This window comes from Polyodon spathula, chromosome 24, assembly GCF_017654505.1.
Source record: "Polyodon spathula isolate WHYD16114869_AA chromosome 24, ASM1765450v1, whole genome shotgun sequence".
Lineage (NCBI taxonomy): Eukaryota > Metazoa > Chordata > Actinopteri > Acipenseriformes > Polyodontidae > Polyodon > Polyodon spathula.
This window is the reverse complement of record NC_054557.1, coordinates 21,845,720-21,858,322: the sequence shown is the minus strand read 5'-3', so window position 1 is coordinate 21,858,322 and position 12,603 is coordinate 21,845,720. Positions and strand designations below refer to the sequence as shown.

The 12,603-nt window shown below is 38.0% G+C and overlaps 1 protein-coding gene across 1 annotated transcript; it reads right to left on the bottom strand.

Moving 5' to 3' along the window:
- Positions 1–6,888: 6,888 nt before the first annotated feature.
- LOC121298703 lies at positions 6,889–11,625 on the bottom strand. The gene is made up of 6 exons (XM_041225900.1): positions 11,479–11,625; positions 9,530–9,835; positions 8,854–9,147; positions 8,468–8,575; positions 8,292–8,359; positions 6,889–7,420 (listed from the first exon to the last, which is right to left on the bottom strand). Exons 1-6 carry the CDS (start codon positions 11,549–11,551, stop codon positions 7,304–7,306), a joined length of 966 nt encoding a protein of 321 aa, XP_041081834.1. The 5' UTR covers positions 11,552–11,625; the 3' UTR covers positions 6,889–7,303.
- Between the last annotated feature and the right edge of the window lie 978 nt (positions 11,626–12,603).

Sequence of the window (12,603 nt, the reverse complement as noted above, 5' to 3'; positions counted from 1 at the left end):
ACCAATAGAATTTGATTATTAGAGAGGAACCTACTCATTTACTTCTTGCTATAAAACACGTATGTTTGGACAACGCTCATTTAGCTTCACGGCTCCGACTCTCTGGAACTCTGTTCCAGCTTTGGGGCGTGATGCTCCGACCGTCGCTCGCTTTAAATCAACTCTCAAAACCCACCTGTTCTCTCTTGCTTTCCATGCTCCTTAAGCCTGATATCTGTTATTAGCTGCTGCTACTGTTTCACGTATTGTTACTATCATGTATTCTGCACTTTCCACTGTATATCATGTATTATGGATTTCTCTATTTGAAGTATTATGGATATTCTTGTATTTATTGCATCTTGTAAAGTGCTTGTGATGGTGTCCCACTATGAAAGGCTCTATATAAAATAAAGAGTGATTGATTGATTGATTGATTGATGATAGCCTATACAGTCAAACCATTGAGGCACAGAAACAGACACCTCCCTGATTCAATATTATAGGTTTTTATAGTTCAGTAAAGATCCCAGTGAAGCGAAGTACACTTTCATTCCATTAATGAAGAAGAAAACTTACTAATTATCAAATGAGTAGTCAAAACAAATAATTACTTTAACTAAATTATTCAACAATTTAGAAGACATTCCCCAGAGAGAAGAGTGTGTTAAACATACATGTTTGTTTTTTAATCTAACCTTCAAATATAGTTTTTGTTTTTCTAAATTTGATATTTGCACCTGCAGGTTCAATGTACATTCTAATTAAAACAAGAGCTGCTTTTAGATTTAGCAGGCATGGGAATGAGAAAATAATGACACAGTCCAGCTTTATCACAATCTATAGAGTCAAACTTGAAAAGAATGGCGAAAAATTCCTAATTAATTAATGTATGAATACCTCATGTGATAACATCAGAACTCAGAGGAAGTTAATCAGGTGGATTTCTTGTGGTATTAATAAATAATCATAAACTCCCATTGCCTCTTATCCCTGCTCACATTAAATCATATCCGTTTTCAACTGATCAAGTCTGAATCCAGGGACAGCGGTCACAGCTATATCTAGTTTCTCACCAAAGTGAAAAATAATATATTTCACGATTGGTTCCTCTTCCCTTGGAAACAGAAACGACCACAACAAACATCAATAATAAAATCAGAACAGTTGTTCTACTTTTTAAACTTGAATTTTTGTCTTTGGAAATTCTAATTCGTAGCTGTTGCTGTGAAAAGTCTAATTTAATCTAATCAGGGCTTCTGCTATACAGACAGTACCGATGCGATCATTATAAACCGCCACAAAGCAGAAGCATTCCTATTACCACGCTATTAAAACCGAGTAGGTTACGTAATGCTAAAAGGGTCTACTTTCACAAGATTATTTCAATATGGGGTGCCATGGGTAAAAAACAAACAAACAAACAAACAAAAAGGTATATATATTTCTGACTTTATGTGAACGAAAAGACACACATTTACCCATTTTCCCATTGGAAATAGTGATATTTTGAAATATCACTGTCCTGGTCACAAAAGCAAAGTTTGTGGGGAATAATAGCCATTTTCTATACTTTTGAGGCATAAGCAATTAGGAAATAACACTTACTACCCAGGAACAAAAATTGTGTTACACAGTGTAATTTATAAATCTAGTTACAAGATTTAACATTTAGCTAAATATTTAACTAAATCTTAAATCTTAAATCTATTATCAAGATTTAGCAACATAGCTAAATATAGCTAAAGACAGCTGAATATTTAACTGGCCAGCGAGAACTGGAGTTTGTATGCAAATGAGCTCCGCCCGCTTTGTGGTTTCACGCGATTTGATTGGCTCTTGTGAATCGGGGGATGTAGACATTTGAGCATTACAGGAGCCAATCCAATCGCGTGAAAAAGTGAAAAAATAACAAAGTGGGTGAAACTTTAATCTCAATATCACCAAAATAATAAACATCTTAAAAAGAGTTATAAACTAACTATATCATACAGAAAAAAAGGTAACGAGGCTGAGGCACAAACACAGCAGATTCGCGGTAGCTACGGCTGACCTTTCTGAAGGGCCGGTAGATAAGGAAGGATACTTGATAAATCTATCCCATTTACCGAAGGTGAGTTTACGGTCTATAATAAAAATATAACGAATAAATAAATACATAGCTACAGAAATAAATAACACGCTATGTGTGACAAAATATTAACAAAATATTAACAATGCCAGTGAAAATAAAACCAATTATTATCAATCACACCCAAATCCAAGTTTATGTGAACATCGATTGTCTATTTGCGTACCCCAATTTATTCTGAAAATAACAATCAATTCAGATACTCAGATAGTTCAACCCATTTGAGATATTGGCGTCTGTCCAATTGATGCAAATACCGGCGCTATAGCTATGGTATATATAACGAGTATATAACTATAATATCAAAAGCATGAAGCTAAAATTTATAGATAGGCTATAAGCATAAACATTCATTTTTTGGAGTTCCCTAGTTACGATGTTTTGCGATAGAGTAATAGCTACAGTTTTATATTGAGAGGATTCCTTACCAGCTAGTTCAAGAGCTCCCAATGTATTCTCCTGTCCGGTGTCGATGCTGAATGTGACAATATGACGGCATCTCTCTTTCCATATATTCAGACTGGACAGGAGGCAGGAGACACACCCTGGCTTGTGACAGGCGCGCATTACACACAGACACCAGCAATTATACCTCAGAGCACACTGAAATTAATCCGTTCATTTTAAAAAGGGCCTGTGCTCTACAGTCCGTTAACTCTTTACATTCAGCCCTATTTTCGCCTGTTTTGTCCTGTTTTTATTTTTGTCTGTATAACGTCTTGCTTGAGTGCAGTACACGCAACTGTTATATATGAAAGGCCACACAATGGACTTTCAATGACACAAAGATCAGCAGTGTCAGAGAAACTACATGTGATGCAGACCAAAATACATTTTTCAAAATACATTTTGCCCTTTCAGAAGCATTGTATGCTGGTATTGTAGTGCATGAGTGCCTGAGTTACCTGCACGTAAACCACCCCATTCTTAAGCCTGCTTAGTATTATAGGTACTAAGGTGAAATGCCCTTAATTAGAATGTAATGTACTAAAATACAGGCAATGTTGTTTCACTGCCATGGTATTAACAGTAGATGTCGCTATTACTAACACTACATACAGATTTCATTATTAAGTGATACTGTGAATTAAGTGATATTGTGCATGCAGTATCATTTTTATGATACTAAGCCTAACCCTAACCCTAAATAACGTCTTAGTTGCTATGTACAGTAACTATATAACGTGTACTAAATAACACACAAAAATGTCTCAGTTACGCAACATTTCAACCCAGTCTTACCAGAGAAACGTTAACAGATTAACGTTTCTGCATTTCTGCTTTCTGGGAAAAAAAAAAAACACGTTAGGTCGGTAACGTTTTCATAGTGCTTCGCGGCAGCTTTTGTCGAAATTATTTTTTTATATTTATTTCCTGTGAACATTAGTTTATGGATAATTTAGCTTGCTTTTAAACCAATTCAATTGTTACAAAAAACGATTATTCTATAGTCCATTCATTTTAATGCCGTACTATAGTCTACTAGTGCTAAAATATACACCGCCTTTTCTCTTTAAATATTTACCCGAAACCTCGCTTAATATAATTTTAGGAGATGACATGTCAGCACTGTACTTGCATCCAGAGCACGTCTGCCGATGAAAATAAAAACACTGCTAAAACCAAAACAGTATTCGGTTCAACGGAGACAGTCAGTAGCTTAAACACATTTAAGCTACATGCTCGGTGTCTTTCTGTATAGTTTGACATTTGAATGTGCCACTCCTGAGTGTGCCACAAAAGAATTGTGGGAAATGTCGTTCTAAAACCTTTAAAAATACCTTTGCTTCTTTGACTCGATCCCACATTCAGTGTTCAACTATTAAAATGAAATGCTAAAGGCCTAAAATCACACTGCAACCTTAAAGTTGTTGTAGTGACTGCACATAGCAATATACAGCTGAAAGATTGTATATAAAGCTGCAGTAACTACTTTTTAACTTCTATTTACAAATGCAATGCCATCTTGATTTTCCATTGATAGGTGCGCAATCTCCTCTCTTGCGTTGAGTATTGCTGCTAGGCTGGTCTCAACTTGATCCGCTTGCAAGGTACTGTTCTGTGTCTAATGTAATTTTCATTAAACTCCTAGAAATATATATATTTTAAATTCCCATTGCAATGCCGATTTTATTGAGTGTATGCAGTCCTAATTCAGGGTTACGACCTATATTACAATATTAAATCAACAGCTCTAAACGTTATTTTTAACCACTTGATTTTTCCAACTAGCCCCCCCCATATTGGAATTCAGGCCTCCAGAGAAAGGTGAAAGGCTGGTCTACTGCATTAACATTAACCTACTGTGCCACCCAGCCCCCCAGATTAGAACCCAGGACTCCAAAGATAAAAGGCTAGTGCATTAACATTAACAAGGTGAAAGGCTGGTCTAGTGCAGTAACATTAACAAGGTGAAAGGCTGGTCTAGTGCATTAACATTAACAAGGTGAAAGGCTGGTCTAGTGCATTAACATTAACAAGGTGAAAGGCTTGTCTAGTGCATTAACATTAACAAGGTGAAAGGCTGGTCTAGTGCATTAACATTAACAAGGTGAAAGGCTGGTCTAGTGCATTAACAGTAACAAGGTGAAAGGCTGGTCTAGTGCAGTAACATTAACAAGGTGAAAGGCTGGTCTAGTGCATTAACATTAACAAGGTGAAAGGCTGGTCTAGTGCATTAACAGTAACAAGGTGAAAGGCTGGTCTAGTGCAGTAACATTAACAAGGTGAAAGGCTGGTCTAGTGCAGTAACATTAACAAACTGCACCACCCAGCCCCCAACACATTGGAACCCAGGCCTGCAGAGAAAGTGAAAGGCTAGTCTAGTGCATTAGCTAAATCCAATATTGCAACCAGCCCCCCTCCCCAGGCCTCCAGAGCCAGGTGTCAGGCAGGACACCAGTTTTCTTTGCATACAGGTTGCTTTCCCCCATGTCATACTTTCAGACTGTTTTGCATTATTACATTTGAATCCAAGGCACTTCACAGCAGACCAATCCAAGCTCTCTTTTTCCTACTCACACTGATTAGCAGAACCATTAACCCTTTGTGTCCAGGATCCTCAAGAGGTTGTCGACTCAAACTATCTACTGTTAAACCAGGTAGGAGACATACCCTCTGTGTTCTGACAGGTGCCACGAGCCCCCTTGACTGGAACCCAGGACTCCTGGGAAAGGTGAGTCTAATGCATTAACATTAACCCTATGTGCCACCTGGACCCCCACATTGTCCACTTTCTGTCTATCTGGAGTCCAGGTATTTGTTACCCGAATTAGAACGCAGGCCTCCAGAGAAAGGTGAACATGTGACCATCTAGTCTAGCCCAGGGGTTCCCAAACTCTCTTACCTGAGGCCCATCTGTTAGGCTGCACTAGGCACTGCTGCCCAATATTAGCATTCCCTGGGAAAATGTCAAATTACAAACATTTTATATGTTTAAACCTGTAACATTATAAATAAACCTGATCTAAACTATCCTTTATTTATTTGAATAAATATTGTGAAAGATGGAAATTACACAGAATATGCACAGAGTGAAAATAATAATTTTTAAACACTTTAATTTTAGTAAATAAAATAAATCGCAAAAACTAACGAGACGTTTTTATCAGATCTTTAATTAGGTACCTTTTATATAATTGAACATGTTAGAAATGCAGTTATTTTTCTTGGTCATCAAACAAGAGAGAAGTGCGTGTCTCTTATTATTCCCATTCATAAATACCTGAACAGGAAACACTTTTGAGTAAAACCAGTACAACGTGCACAAAAACCTCTCTCTTAAATCCTAATTTCTGAACACTGTGTAACTCAAACGCCCAACCGGTACCTCTCACGCTGAACTGTCCCGCACAAACAAGACGAATGTGCGCAATGCAGAAGGAAACGAGACCCTCGCATCGCCACTACTCTGTGCAACCAAATACATCTTTCAAAATCAGCTTGCAAAATAAATAAATAAAAATTAAAAATCGTGGAGCGCAGCTGCGCCATGTAACCAAAAGAAAACTTATGAAAATCTATCTGCAGCGAAATTTGAATCGGTGAAAACGTTTTTTTTATTATTATTTTCCAACAAAACAGATTCTAGCGTTATTTTAAGACGGCTGTAAACGACCCATAATGTATGTATGTCCAAACGTTTTAATAAATCAATTACCTCTATGTAAGAAGATTGATCAGTTTGATTAATAACTTCGATCACATGACCTTAACCTTAGCAATCTTGCTCTAAACCCCACCCTCAGGCTGGTGAAAGGCAGGACACTGGTTTTGATTTGCAAACATGTCATATTTCCAGACTGTTTTGCATTATCACATTTGAATCAAAGGCGCTCCACAGCACACCAATCCCAGCTCGTACTTTTTTTTTCTATTCACAGTGATTAGCAGAACCCTTAACCCTCCAGGATCCTAACAAGCTTGTAGACTGAAACGATTTATTTTTAGACATTTTATTATAATTCGTTTTAAGCTGTAGATGCATGTACAGTCATAGAGAAAGCTATTGGCACACTACGCCTATTATACCAAAATTCAAGGTAACAGATTAAGGACAGACATTTAGTAAACTTTAACCACATTTTAATAAAACAAATGCAAAATTGACAATTTCTAGTAATTTAACCAATAATAAAACAAACAAACGTATTCACTGTAATATTTCGCGTGCCCTCCTTTTGTTTTTATTACAGGTTTCAGATGTTATGATAATTCTTAACAGTGTGTTGCATCTTGTTGGTGAAATCTGGGCCCATTCTGTCTTGCAGATTTCCCGCAGCTCAAACAGATTGGATACACAATTTTTGACGCAGCTTTTTTTCAGATCAATCCAAAGCATTTCTATTGGATTGATATGATTGCAGAGGCTACTTCAAAGCTTTTTCCTTCACAAGGCAATTACACGAACCCTCTCTAAAACAGGCCAGAATGCTTTTATGAACTGCAAACTCGATTTAATTAACCATAATGGGCTTGAACAAAAGTCTTTATCAAAACATTCCTTAAAACATCATTACGTTTTTAAAACAGAGCCCTAAAAATCATCAAGAACCAAACAATGCGGAGCAATTCCTGAGCACTTGACTATTTACAATGTAAAATACAAACAATTATTATGATGATTTTTTTTTTATTTTTAGCGCCACCAGATGTCTGAATGCTGTAACTGCAAGAGCAGCCGCGGTCTGTCGATCATTTGATGGCAGAGTAAATGACGCCCTTGCTTTCCTCCGCAGGAGCCTGTCTTCTTTCAGGTCCTCTTCTCTCGTCGTCGAACCGAATGCTGGAGTAGTTCTCCTCGGCGCCCCCCTGTGGTTCACAAGAGAGAAGCAGAAGGTCAGGCTCACAGTGTGAAGGGATGCGTACAGCAGGACTGGAGGAACTGCTTTAGGGAAATCTATTAGAAAGAACCTTGTTGCGCGGGATCAGCCGTCAGCATGAGGCTAATGGCAAATGCAATACTGCTTGATAAGACTTGTGTGTATTAGGATACACCATCACCACTAAGAAATATTAGTCAGGAACTACTGTGACAGGTTCATGATTACTACTGTTAATAATAATAATAATAATATACACCCAACTGTGCACAAGTTTGATGATAACACTGCAGTATTTATTTAGATCCAGGGGTTAATTTGTGCTGGATCCCTGTTCCGCTACTGTTTTGTCTGACAGGCGAGAATTAAACATGATAAAACGTATGGAAAAAAAAAAGAGCAACTATTTTTTTGTTGCAAAGCCCCTGCTCTCTTGTTCCCTGAATTCAATGATCAAGGTGTACTGTAACGATATAGATTAGGATGCGAAGCAGGAGTAAGAAAACGACTAGCGCTCTTAACAGTGGCGTTGCTCCATTTTATCCCTCTTCTTGATTATAATTACAAGGTCCTGTATATTTTCATCTTTCATTATATGTATGTGTTGATTTTTTTCAATTAACCACGGCTTGGATCCTGTGTAATGGAAATCAAATCCGATTTAAATCTGCTTGTGGACACATTGGATTTGTGAAGTTGTGTCTCATTCTATTTTTGGAGTTGTGGACACATTCTATTGCTGAAGTTGTGACACATTCTCTTTTTGGAGTTGTGGACACATTCTATTTTTGGAGTTGTGGACACATTCTATTTTTTAAGTTGTGACACATTCCATTATCATTGACACATCCTGTTCTTACCGTAACCCGAGCAGGAATCTCACTGACAGACTCCTTGTTCTTCAATTCTTCAGCCTGGACGTGGTTATCTGTGAAAGGAAGAAGAGCTGTTCCTTTAGCTTGTATTTTGTGAAGAGCGATTGTTGAAGGAATCGATGGCAGCAGACCTGAGTCAGTTATTCAATAAGGAGCCCTACTTGAATCTGTTCTCTTCCTCTTCCAGGCACAGAATGCGACGGCGAGGATCAAAACTAGGAGGAGAGTGACGGCCGCTGATGAAGATGATGCAATCAATACCGGAGTGTCTTTAAGGAGTGAGAGAAAAACAATCAATCCATTACAGCTGCAGACAGGCAGACAGCTCCCTCTTTATAACCCTCCAGTATAACCCTCCAGGATATCCAGTAACCACTGCAAGCAATGACCGTCTGTTTTAAGTTTGGTTAAAACCTATTTCTGAACTTCCATGACCAATCCTCGTCTGAGTATATATAGACTAGATACCTATACAGTGGAAAATGCGTGACAGGTCATACTTATTGAGTTATGTATTATAAACACTAAGCAATGATATGCATAATACCTGTGAGTGTGGTGGTGTAGCTATACGAAGCCTTTACTTCACCCCCCTCAGTTAGGTTGCATCTCCATCTCCTGTTGTGGTCTGATTTCTGCAGCTGCAGGGACAGAGTGGAATGTGTTCTGTATTTTGTGATCTTGAACCTGTCTCCCTGCAGGGCTGTGCCTTCATCATCCACCCAGGTCAGTTCAGCATTGACAGGAGGACTGCAGTCTGCAATACCACCATTACACACCAGGGCACAGTGTAGAGATAAAGCGGTGCCTCTCTTTAAGTCTCCACCTGGGACAGCTGTAACTGAAAAGGGAAAACCAATGAGAAACTGTATTAAAGACCTCTGGACTTTCCAATGCCAGCCTATACTTTCCTATGCTTTATTACACTTTACTGTGCTTTTACTATGGGACACTTTACCATGCTTTCACTGTGTCTTTTTACATTTTGCTGTGCTTTTACTATGGGAATCTTTTTCTAAAGGTGCCCCTGCATATGGAACTCAGAACCTGGTATCATTTTTAAAGCAAGTCTAAAAAGCTGTCTTTTTTTGTTTCATTTTTGTTCACTAGTTGCAGAACTATGATTAGTAAAATGAGTATGAGTGGGTATGATACAGTAACTACAGTAATAGAACTGGTTCTAACACCACTAATAGTTACTTTAAACAGTACAACACACTTACTGGTGAGCAGGCTCAGAACAACAGAAGTCAGACTTGAATGAAACTGCTCATTTACATATTGTTGGCAGGTATACTGGCCGCTATCCTCTGTGTGCAGGTCATGTATCCTCAGAGACGAGTCAGGCAGCACCTCCAGTCTTGCAGCTCTCTCTGGCTGTTTGACTGTAATCTTCCCACCCGAGGCCAGCTCAGAAGCTGTTTCAGATCTTTGACTAAAGACCCAATAAATAAAAGAGTTTTCATATTCCTGGAATCGCCCACAAGGCAGGGTAACAGTCTCTCCCAGAGACGAGTACAGCTCCAAACCTGGAAATATAACAACAACAATAGAACAATAATAGTATCATTCTACTACTAATAATAGTGATAATAGTGATAATAATAATAGTGATCAATTGCAGCATAGCAGCCACATCAAGTGGACTAAAATGCAGACTAGAAAATCCTTCAAATCTGTATTAACTTTATCCTGATAGCAGCGTAGAAAGCAGATGATCCCAGTAATTGGTTTAACCTATCGGAACAAATGGAATAACTGATAAAGAGGACTAACCTACAGCTATGGACAAGAGTTTTGCATCCCCCTATAGAATTAACACATTTTGCTTCATAAAGTCCAATGGAACCTGCTGAATAATGTACATTAACATATTAAATTACTCACCGCTTTGTAGTTTTCCATATACTTAATATACATCATAGTAGTACATGAAATACTGTACTACTGCTATGGCTGGCTTACTGTTTAATTATTTTTTTTTGTCTCAATCCTAAAATTCTAGGTGATTCAAAACATTTGGCCATAGCTGTATAAACCCTTCTTTACTAATCCCATATGTGAAATTCAATGTCAGATAAATATATAAAGGGATCCCTGTACAAAAAGAAGGACACATTTTTATCACATGAAACATATTTAAGTATAAATAAATGCCATGTCTTTTTGCGCACATTTCAAAGTGGCAGATCATTTGCATTAAAACTGCCGACACAGCTGGATAGACACAGAACAGTTTCACTGCGTGATAATGGACCATTAGCTGTTTATAGTTAAAGCAGATCAAGTGACATTTTACTACATTGAACTGAAAATAGTATCAAAGGTACATGATTCAGACATTTATTTTAAATGTAGGGAATGTTGATTTGTTTTATTATTATCATTATTATTGTAGTTGTTATTATTTAAATGCATTTTTTCTGAAGGAGGAAAAAAAAAAAAAATTATTATTATTGTTATCTGATGTATTTGTGTTGTTATTTTGGTTATTTAAAGTAAATAACGTATTGTTATTACAGTAATCCGCTCTAACCATTTATCCATGATCAATCTCTTCAGTGACATTAATTTATTATTGAACAGAGAATATTGTGTTGTATATACTCTGTGCGCTGCCATAACTGCTAGTGTCACGTGATCCGTCTCGATCTCCTGCCTGTCACGCAGCAGCGATTGCACGTACCCACATGGCAGACTCCTGTCATAAGCATTAATACCCTGTATCTTTCTAAACAAGGGATTTAGGGGAGCTTCCTATTAAAGGCTGAATCTCAAAACAATGATTGTGTGAATATAGTAATTGCTACAGCTGTGTATAAAGGTATTTAAAACAGGATTCATTTATCCTTTACATATCTGCCCTTACTCTGGTCCCACCGCAGTCGGGTACGTGACGGATTACCGTATTTTAGTTCAATATAGTTGGCAAGGAGAGTGTCTGCCTCTCATCTGCCAAACACATCCCGTGAGAATGCGTGCTCGGCAGCTAATTATTTATTGACTAATTGGCTGTTGACCACGCTCATGAGAAAACCTGTATGGAATGTGGTCATGGGATAAACAAGGGAATTGACAACCAGTTAAAACCAGTTAAAACAACCAGCTGAGACAGGAAGATGGAAACTTTTTTCTGCTTGACTTTTTAAACCCCCAAAATATCAACACTTACCAGCAACACCAGCTCCGAAACCCCAGGTAAGCAGAATCAGGCACACAAGTAAATCACAGAGCTGCTTTTCCATTTTCAGTCTTCGGTTTAAAAAAAATGACCAGTTCACAGATATGGAAGCAAAGGAAGGAGAAGTGCTTCAGTAAGATTAGCTCTTCTTATCCCTCTCCCTAATCAACCGCTTGACTCCAGTGAATAGAAACGTCATACCCAATACGAGAAATGCTTTCAATAGCATAGCAAAAAGGGCTAAGAACAAAAATAAGTCATGTCTGGCTTCCTTGCTCAATCAGGCAGTGATTTCATCTTGGCCACTTTCCAGCAGTAAACTTTCCACAACCCCAATCACTTCTCACATTTCTCCTGCGATTTTATTTTATTTATTTTCTCAGTCTGGGAACCTGTAGGTACAATTTCAAAAGGAATCTGTGTGCCGTATTCTTGTCTTTCTCTCCATTGAATTGGAGAGCAGGGTGCTGGAAGTAAGGGTTTGAAAAGAAGTGTAGCTCCTCAAACATCACAGGCACCAGCAGGGAGGAGGAGGTCCAGCCTGAATTCAGAGACCTGAGCAGACTGGATACAATTGCAGCCACTCTCTAAATGATGAGAGTAGAAGCACTGAGCTCATAGACTCTATATAAGAGGAGTCACTCTACTAGATGACATAGAGCTCATAGACTCTATATAAAAGGAGCCTCTCTATATATTATAAAAGAGGAGTCAGTCTCTACATGATTAGAGGAACACAAGAAGCTCATAGATTCTATACAAGAGGGGTCAGTCTCTACATGATTAGAGGAACACATGGTGCTCATTGACTCTATACAAGAGAAGCCACTCTGAAGATCATTAGAGGACAAGGAGCTCACCCTTATAAAAGTAAAAGCACATTAAAGTGTAATAAAGCACAGTGAAAGCAGAGTAAAGCATAGACAAGCATTGTAAGAAAAACAAGGTATAGTAAAGAACATTCATAAACATAGCAAAACAGGTCAACTATGGTAAATGCATAGTATAACCCTGGGAAAAGCATGGGAAAACTACAAAAATACTATGCAGAAATATCGTGGTAAACTTTTGCAAGGGCATAGACTCTACAAGAGGTTCTCTCTACATGATTAGAGG

What these genes read in the sequence shown, in the direction of transcription:
- LOC121298703 (XM_041225900.1), bottom strand. Translation starts at nt 11,551, where the DNA reads ATGGAAAAGCAGCTCTGTGATTTACTTGTGTGCCTGATTCTGCTTACC. An exon ending in TTTCGGAGCTGGTGTTGCTG is followed by an intron (nt 9,836 to 11,478) that starts GTAAGTGTTGAT and finishes TTATATTTCCAG; the next exon opens with GTTTGGAGCTGTACTCGTCT. An exon ending in CTACACCACCACACTCACAG is followed by an intron (nt 8,576 to 8,853) that starts GTATTATGCATA and finishes CACTCCTTAAAG; the next exon opens with ACACTCCGGTATTGATTGCA.